This window comes from Primulina eburnea, chromosome 16, assembly GCF_022965805.1.
Source record: "Primulina eburnea isolate SZY01 chromosome 16, ASM2296580v1, whole genome shotgun sequence".
In the NCBI taxonomy this organism is placed as follows: Eukaryota; Viridiplantae; Streptophyta; class Magnoliopsida; order Lamiales; family Gesneriaceae; genus Primulina; species Primulina eburnea.
The window spans coordinates 4,892,902-4,902,667 of NC_133116.1; the positions used below are offsets into that span (position 1 = coordinate 4,892,902).

The window sequence follows — 9,766 nt, forward strand, 5'->3', positions numbered from 1 at the left end:
AGTATCTTTCCTACAATCTTCTGCGATTTATACTGAAACCGTGTGGACTTTTTAACTTATTGACTTGATGGGGGTATTTTTGGGGGAACGAATTCTAGAGCGCCGGGGTGCAATCATTTTTTTAGAAAAAAGATTTTTTGGCTTTTTTATAGTCTAACTAATTCTTTATTTTATTGACTTTTTGATTCATTCTTTTTTTTCCTTTGTTTCTCTATTTTGTTGTGAAAGAATAATTTTTTTATGTTTCATTTTTACTTTTTTTTTCCTCTCCAATTAGTCCGTTTTTTTCTCTTCTCTCCATTCAATTTATTTTTAGAAATTTACAAGAACGGAGAGGAAGACTCGAATATACAAAATTCGATTTTCTTTGATTTTATGCCGGAAAGTTGACATAAATTAACCTTTGTCGACTTTGTTCTTTCTACTGCGGAGACCATATCCGCAGTAGATGTATTTTGTATTTCTAAATGAGTTTTAACCTTAAATGATGGATGCAATAATCAATCATTCAGATATAGCCTGTGTGTTTGATTAGGGAATCTCCCTCATTAAGGATTTATCAACCTCCAACTTGGGCTAATAGATAACTTTGTATCATACATGGCAAGATAAACATATCAGCCGACATTACTGAATAATATCAATAACCAATCCAGTCCATCCAATATAAGGTCAAAACAATCTTTGTTACATCCATTCTACACTTATTTGGATCAAATTATATATGTACACTTATTTGGAGAACAAAAGGGACCAAACATATATGTAAAATACTTACAGAACGTACAAGTTAGTGAAGTTCATTGATTTGAATTACTTCTTAGCAAGACAAATGTGATAAATCGAATGAAGATTGGCGAAACGGCTATGACTATCCTTGACATCCCCCATCAATATCAACTAATTGTAATTGGTAGATCACCTGAAAATAGAGGAGTAAGTTTGCAGAGGGCATTGTACCTCCAGTGAAGAAGTACCCAGTAATCCAATCCTCCATTGATGTCCTGCAAAGTGAATACTTTTAATACAAAAAAAAAAAAAAAGAAATAGTAATTGACAGATATCAATACCTCAAAGTGGTATGCAAATGTTTTATGGCAAAAATAGTGGATAAATAGAAGACTGTCTGATTTCATCCATTTGGAGAATTATTAAGAAAGTATTGATGGTTTTTCTTATGCTGTTTCAAATGGACAAAAGAATTCATTAGTGGTGCCAAGAACAGGCAAATTCTCATCTCCTATAATTGATCAATAAAGGGTAAGCCACCTCAAACATTTCGATGGAAAATATTCTGTCATAGGAAGCTTCCATATCAAATGTACTGACATCTGCGACTACTATATCGATATACTGCTGCTGAAGCTCCCTGTGATAGAAAGTGGTTTTCTCAGAATGATCCTCTCTAAGAACGATTTTTGTTTGGGAAGTAACATGGACAAAAAAGATTGTGTTGATCTTCACTAACGAGTTGAACATCAATGTTGGGCGCAGAGCAATCGAAACATAGTGCTTGAATTGTTGTACGTTTAAAAGATTTAAGTTGTACCGTTACCACCCGTTATAACTTTTGATAAAACGGTAAGTATTTGGTTGTCCTATAATTGGTAATCAAGTCAAGATCACGGGTTCAATTCATATTAATTATAATGAGTATAATTATGGAGAAGAAGATTGTACTACAATAATTTTTGAGTAGAACATGCAAAATGTGTTATTTGATATATTTATATGTTTTAAAAGATTTAATTTACACTGTTATCATCCGCTATAAATTTTGAAAAAGTAAATGATCGCTAAGTATGGCCTTTTAGAACCAAAAAATAAATTCAAGATTCAAGATTCTCCGCATAAGCACAAAAAATCATCAATATGGAATTGGAAGCCATTAAAGGCTCTGACCCACAACCATAATCATCGGTTTAATTGTTGTTTCTTTCTCCACGTGTGTTCTATTGAAGGGTTACCTTCTACTTTTAACAGACTTAATCTGTGTGTGACTTGGAGTCAGAAGGGCAAGATGTTGAAAACTCACCCTTCCCATGTATATTTGGGAATGGCAGAACTTGAAGAGACTCTCATGGATTGGTGTACTATTAATTGTAGTAGAAACAGGACTCATAATTCAGCAAACTATGAACCCAAAGTCTTCTTGCTTCATACCTAGGTGATAGGGGCTACAACACTTGACATTGGGAAGCACTGGATTGATCTAACAAAGTTGCTCCTAATGACTTTGGATCGGAGGAGTTAGAGAGTGAAGAGGGGGGCTCAGGGAAGTGGAATACTAGCTTTAAGCTCACAGGCATAGCAAAAGCTGCGATGTTGAATGTTAGTTTTGGATTTTTCATGATGAATAGTATTCCATTTGAGTCAGATAATTATGTGAAAGCTCCTAATGTTGAGAACGAACGTGGACTAACAAGAGCAAATTATATTACTGATTTTGGTAATAGATACCGTAGTGCTATCCCGACAGGTTTAAGTAAACGGTCACATCGTCGGTCCCAGTTACTAGAACTGAAATTTCTAGACGAAAATCTCCCAAACCAAGGATCTGAACTCGCAGATTCAGTTTCTTTGTTGTACCAAAAGCTGGACCAGGAGAAGATGCGTGTAGTTGTAGAGTTTGATTACGTTCATGAGTATTTACAGTCCCTAAAACCCAAGACTGCCCCCTCTCTCGAGTTTGCTGGTGGTAATATTGACATGAGGTTGATGATACCAAGCTTTCAATAGTTGAGGGAGGTTTAGAAAGATCCCTGATGGATCAGGTGAAGCTATAGAACGACATGGTACTGAAAGAATAGACAGTTATCTAATTGAAATTATTAATGTTGCGGAGTTTTTTGATTGGGAAGAGACAGTTGTTGATGAGAACATTGAATGTAATCCGAAGCTTGGTTGCGATGACCATGACGAGATTGATGATACTAAACACAAAGAAAAAAATAGCATGTCCATTAAAGAACCATCTGATGAAGAATTTGATTTAGTTTTTAATGACATGATGGCATCTAGATCGGCAGATTTGGATTCATCACAGGATGGATATAAACAATTGTCAGGAGCAAGAAACATCCGAGAAAATCCAGTCTTGCAATAAGTATAGTAAGTTCCATGAATCTCTTAGCTTGGGTGATGTTGCAGAATCTATAGGAAACGATTTTCTTAACATGTTTTGCCGTAAGCAGAGTACAGATGACATAGTTTGTGATAGCTATATTGAGTCTCCCAGAGATCAGCTATTGAAACAGTTTGAGGAGGACAACCTTACATGGGAAAACGACTCTCTTGACACTGATGTGATGGCAGAGCAGGAATTTTTTGTTCGTACACCCAATGGCTATCGGAGAAAGCCACATGCAGAAGATTTTAGTTTGTCCCCAGCAATTCTAGCTGATGAACACTATCTAGGTAGTGTAACCCACTCAATTAGTAAACAAAAAATGCTAAGTTAATCGAAAATTTGGAAACGGAAGCTTTAATCCGTGAATGGGGTTTGGATGTGAAGGATTTTCAGAATTCTCCATGCTCTAGCTCTGGTGGATTTGGAAGCCCGGTCTATATGCCCCCAGCAGAACCTTTAAAGTTGCCTTCTCTTCAAGAATGCCTTGGTCCAATCATTCAGATAAAGGGTGGTGGTTTCTTGCGGTCAATGAATCCTTCACTTTTCAGAAATGCAATTAATGGGGCTAGATTAATCGTGCAAGTTTCTGCTCCAGTTGTGTTTCCCAAAGCGATGGGGCTCAATGTCATTGAAATACTTCAGTGTTGGGCATCTGTAGGAGTTGAAAAGATGTATATTCAAGAAAATAAATTGATGCCTTTGATATCACAGGGAAGACGGTACAACAAGTGGGGCCAGAGGTTGAATCAATATCAGGGGCTTTTAAGAGGTCTGTGAATTCTTGAATATAGAATCATGAAGTTGCCATCAATTCTGATATTTCATTTTAAAAGACTTGTTTTGTTTGTCTTCTTTTTTTTTCTGAAAAGTTGCAGATGGGATTCGGACGAGATAGATTTGGATTGTGCGTCTTTTGAAAATATTGTTCCTGTGGCTATAAGCAACTTTGAAGGTCTTTTAATTGAAGGACTGAGGATTCAGTCTGGTTTACCAGATCAAGAATCACCTTCGAAAGTTGGGATCCAGTTTGTCGGGAGTTCTGCTCCAGATAAGGCTACTGAAGTTTATATGAGCTATGGTTCTGAAAGGACATCAGGCTCGCAGGTCCTTGGTATTGATGAGTTAGTGAAATGCTCTTTGTCATTGGAAGACTGGATGATGTTAGACGTTGAAGGTTTTGACACTGACAGTGGAACTGATGAAAATGGTTCGAAACTTCTTGCAGCTCATTGCACTGGGTCTTTAGAATTGAGGCGTGGACGGGATTATGGTACTTCAAATAAAAATTTCGTAATGGGTTTAAAAGTGTAGCTTCGAGATCCCTTGCGTGATAACGAAATGGTTGGTTCCTCGATGCTTGCAATGATTGAAGTCGAGAGAATTCCCTCCCCTAAACTGCCCTGCACGTCAGGTAAAACTTTAAATGATGGAAAAAATGGTTTGGACGGAAGATTGGTTGAACAAATTGTTGGCTCCGAGCAAAAAAGGTGGATCTTTGAAAAGGGTATCCCTCAATTTAAATTCTCGGAAGTCCATATTACCGGCCTAAATACTTCACTTGGTAAAGAGCTTTGGGGAACTAATAAACAACAGCAATCAGGATCCCGGTGGATTCTCTCTAGTGGATTGGATCGAACGAACAAGAATCATATTTACAAATACAAGGCAATTGAACAATCTTCTTCTAGAATAATGAGGATGGCGTAGCCTGTGGACGTCCTTTGGAGCATATCGTCACATACCCAATGTGGAGCAGCTAGCTACATGGGATGAGATAGTTGGGCTAAATGTGCACATAAGAAATCCTGATATTATATTCCCATAAAAATCTAACAGCTTGCGGAAAAAAACAATACATATTTGATCGTATCAGCTTTCCTTTTGGTAAAATTATATGTTGTAACTTGTCTAGAGGATCCAGACCCGAACAATAACCTCTCCTTGTCTAGAGATAAATTTGCTGTGAGATATATTTAAAGCACAGATGACTTTGAAGCCTGAGAGCCATATGTTACTATTAAATACAAGATACTGCTTTTCTTGGTAATTCTAGGATACAGTTCTTTCAAAACGCTTTTGAGAACGGTGGCCAATATTCGCAACAAATTACCAGATGTGAAATTTGTTCAATTTATTCACTTTTTGCAACAGTTGAGCATCCCACCAGAAGCCTGGAATCTGTCTATTTAAACAACTGTCAAGAATTCTGATAAATTCTTCAAGGTACGTACAACTGCATTATATATTTCTTGAAAAGGTGTAGAAAATCGAACGATAGTGATAACATTTGTATGAAATTTCAATTACTGAAATCAAAGCTAAGAACGTCCTTGATGATTGTGGACGCCCTCATAGGTTGTTATGACATATCGTTGATCATCTTTATCTCTGTCAACTCTCTTTTTAACGGGGCATCCTTCAACTGCGCACCTGTAATAGTTCCTGTTGATTGCATATTATGATCAGTGGTGCAAATTTCGAAGTTATTTAACAAAGAGTTAGAAGCCGTGTCTCCAATCTTGAATTGACACAAACTGTAGTATAGTAAATATTGCTGAATTGGTCCGTTTATCAGCTTAGTGATACAACAATTGGTTTATCCGAACCGAGGCTTTGAATTTGAATGAGATGAGACTGCGTTACTCATGCAATAGAAGTTAATATTGTAGAAGAATTATGCATCGTAAGATAATGCGGAACCTTGGATTGGGGCTATTTTTCACCATCTTTTTTCCATACTTCCTCCACTTGAAACCATCATCCAGTATCTCAATATCTGACTTGGTTTTAAAAGCAACCTTTTCTCTCATTACTTTCTTCTGCTTGTCACTTTCTCCTGTTATCACATTCACGGCATCTGGCATCGCATCTGAAATATTGATGAGAGGGCAATATGAGCTATCATGCAAACCTTTACATTTATTATCAAGGAAAGAAAATGATAAAAATCATCACGGAAAATTTGGACATATTTTCCTTAGAGGGGGCACGATTACTTTGCTCAGCCCTTGTTTAATCCATCGTCTGTGCATGACATATGCTATGAACAAGTGTTCTTTGATATGTTGTACACTCGTATATGTTACAGAACACATATATGTAATATTTGATGCTTTAAAAATTGAAACTTGGCTATGAACGACTTGCTTACTATTACTAGAACTTTCGTGAAAAGAGTTGTTGCTCCCAATAAAATTAATCTTGTCATCATGATCATTCACCATGGAGTTCGAAATTTGAGATATATAAGCTTCAGGTAATGAAGCAAACTGCTGGGTTTTCCTCAGCAAAGCACCCATTGAACTCCGATAACTCAGAAACCTCGAAGTTAGTTTTGCGGGAATATGTGCTCACCGAGGAGCACTGTGGCCAAAAAGTGGCATGAAAGATATCCGACTCCGGGTAATTTTCAGCCATGATCATCAACTCATGTGCGTGCGCATATATATATATATAAGCTTCTTGGGTTTAGCGGTCTTTCTTGGCAAGCTCCTGTTATGAGACCAGAACCTTCATGTTTGTTTGCTTATTGCCCATCAATCAATCCTGTGGTGGCCAAGAATTCTGAGCTGGCCCACATTGTCATAGACTTTGAAATTTAGCCGAAGAAGCTGAAAAGTATTCTGGAAAAAACGGGAGTTCTCTTGAAATGTTTTTCATCTGTGAAATGAACCTGCTCGACTAGCCCACTCTTTTTACATGGGCGGAGGCACGGTAGTCGGTAGCACGAGGAGAGTCCCTTGACCTCCTCAGCCCAAAACTTCATTTTTTGTGCCTAAGAATTTAAACATTCTTGAAGAAATATAAACAAATTTTAGTTCTCGACTCCTCAAAATGTAATTTGAGAACATTGGTAGGGCGGTCGGGCCTGTAAAATGCGAAAGACGAGCTTATGGTCCCAACTCCCAAGTGAAAAACGGGCAGAACAGTGGGGTATGTCGTGCTTGACGTGGGCAGACTTGTTGATTTGAGTCTCTCGTGTTCGATCCGACCCATTCCTTAGTCATGAGGAATCAAATACCCTTCAGGACATTATTTTTGTGGCATTGACCTGCTTGACTTTGAAGGTTGAAAGTATAATAGCCGCCATGGATAGCTTTGGCCTTAGAGTAAATTAAATAGAATCCCATGAACCATAAAATATCAGCCCGAACTCGAATGGAAAGGATCTTTGGTTCTCGCAAAGTTTCAAACACGAATATTAACCCGAATGGGAGAAAAGCTTTGCTCGTGACAGATCTAATTTGGTTCGATTTTGAATTATATTCGACTATGTGACTACAGGGACCGATGGTTTACATAAAGCATCTCATAAAAAACTGATTGTGCAGCATCAATTCTTAACCAAGTAGCCATCTTGAGCCGACTTCATCCTCGAAATATTACCCAGTTCTCATCTGACCACGAATAATATTGATCATTGTGTAGCTCAACGTGTTCTTTGAGTTCGATGTAATTTCATTTGGGGACCATCTTCTTAAATAATACATGCATTTTATTTTATTTTTTTTGAAAAAAAAGGTAGTAAAATTGCAAATAAAATGAAAAGTCCTGGTCTTTTTTAAAGTTGAGAAACATGTGAAATGTTTGATCAAATTGGCCATTAGTTTTGAAAAGTCCTTGCTACTATTGAATTCTCATGAATCCTCAATTCGATGCATTGAAAGTGAAAGGTCACCGGTGCCGAGGCGATTGTTTTGACGAATATTAGCGAAGTTGGGTTCAACATATCTTTACGTTGTTATCTTGAGTGTATATTCAAAGATCCACGTTTATTCTTATATGTGAGTTTTGTGAATGTTTTTCGTGAACCTTATACATGAAAATAAGTAAAGATAATTGAAATCCAAGGTAACATCTTATGGCCTATTTATGAAGATACAAAAACTCTTGTCAGATCGTCTCACGTTCAATTTTGTATTCTTCTGACTTAACTTATGAAAATTTTTCATGATAAGTATGAATCGACTTGATATATCTCACATGTATAGATACACAAGACTGTCTCACAAGATATTCACAAGATATCAACTGAAATGATAAAAAGTTGAAAACTTCAAAGCTTCTCATAAAGTATCCATTGGAAAGAGTTGCCCTTATTCGCACATGATCTTTCCATTTCAACCTATGATTTGAATGATTTTTTAAAATCTAAAACCGGAATTTGATCAAGAATATTTAGTCATTAATTTTTATCCATGAGACGGATCAACCCTATAGATATTCACAGTAAAAATAATAATTTTAGAATAAGAAGTAATATTTTATTCATGAATGACTCAAATAAAACATTAATTCGTCTTACAAAAATTTATGTGAAGATTTAGTGGTTGGTCACTTGATAATGACAAAGATTAAGTATTTGTCTCATACGACTTCCAATAAGTTAAAACATCCTTGAAATAACGAATACCCTCAAAATGTTAGATAAATAATTGACGAAAGCAAAATTCAAAAAAAAAAAAAAATTTCATTGGTTCATAAATGGAAATGAAGTACATATACATACTACGTACATCATAACAGATTAACAGTCCATAGACCATGAAGAAATGTGGATAGAAGGGAGGTTTCATTTGCTAGCCAATAAAAGATAAAAGGGTGATGCGAAGAGTCTAATAGTCCATTTGAAATCTTCAACGGATGGGATTATTCAATAATTTCTTATATATATAAATAAGACTCCGGAGTTTAATATTTATATTTGTCACTAGATCAAGAGTTCTCGATTATCATTCAATTTTTTTTATAAAAATTTCAAACAATATTCATCTCGACTACATTTTAGATCAATTCTTATCTCATATGTTTATATGAATAAAATAAATTGATTTAATCTATATTTAAAAAAATATCGATAGAATTTCACAAAAATGATTTCATAAAATTTTGTGTTTATTTAGGATAATATATCATCGACCTATTTATAAAAACCAGCAAACACATAACTCATTCCATAATAACAGAACAAACACTCAAAACCACAGAAAACAGATACTTTCTTCAAGCAATTTGGACCTCAATAGTCTTGGGCTTTTTCGGCTCCGGTGGCGGAATTTTCTCAACGGTCACAAACAGCACGCCGTCCCGGCACACCGCCTTGATTGCCTCGACGTTTGCATTTTCCGGCAGAACGAATTTCCGCATGAATTTCCCAACCCTTCGTTCCATCCTCACATACTTCTCACCTTCTTTCTCTTCTTCTCTCTTACGCTCGCCACTGATCAGCAGTACATTCCCTTCCTCCACCTGCACTTTAATATCGCCCGATTTCAGCCCCGGCATGTCGATTACAAACTCGTATGATTTCGGGTACTCCTTGATATCAGCTGGCGTCGCCGCCATAGCATTGGCGTCGCGATAGTAGGCCCTGGTTGGTGCGCCGTCGGATTTTTTGCCATCAGAATCCTCTGCAGCGCCGAACAAGTGGTACAATGGGGAGTCGAATCCAAGAAACCTTATATCCATGTCGATACTTCGCTTGCTGCAACCGATCTGGGAAATGGGAGATTTAATGCAATTTTGATTTGTTCGAAGATCTGTGGAGCTGTATATATATAGGTAGATATGGTGGAAGAGTCGGGAAGAAAGGGGAAGTTTCCAGAGGAAACGAGGGAATAAGGTACTTGGGTTTCT

At 36.8% G+C, this 9,766-nt stretch overlaps 1 protein-coding gene and 2 pseudogenes across 1 annotated transcript; 1 reads left to right on the plus strand and 2 right to left on the minus strand.

Annotated features, from left to right (window-relative positions):
- The first annotated feature begins 2,322 nt into the window (after positions 1 to 2,322).
- LOC140817327 (protein PLASTID MOVEMENT IMPAIRED 1-RELATED 1-like) lies at positions 2,323 to 5,095 on the plus strand (annotated as a pseudogene).
- Positions 5,096 to 5,244: 149 nt separating this feature from the next.
- Positions 5,245 to 6,861, minus strand: LOC140817000 (probable WRKY transcription factor 12; annotated as a pseudogene).
- Positions 6,862 to 9,007: 2,146 nt separating this feature from the next.
- Positions 9,008 to 9,766, minus strand: LOC140816249 (17.3 kDa class II heat shock protein-like). Its single transcript, XM_073175373.1, has one exon. The coding sequence runs from the start codon at positions 9,596 to 9,598 to the stop codon at positions 9,134 to 9,136; it is 465 nt and encodes a 154-aa protein (XP_073031474.1). The 5' UTR covers positions 9,599 to 9,766; the 3' UTR covers positions 9,008 to 9,133.

Excerpts from the sequence above, each read along its gene's own strand:
- LOC140816249 (XM_073175373.1), bottom strand. The coding sequence starts at position 9,598 with ATGGATATAAGGTTTCTTGGATTCGACTCCCCATTGTACCACTTGTTC.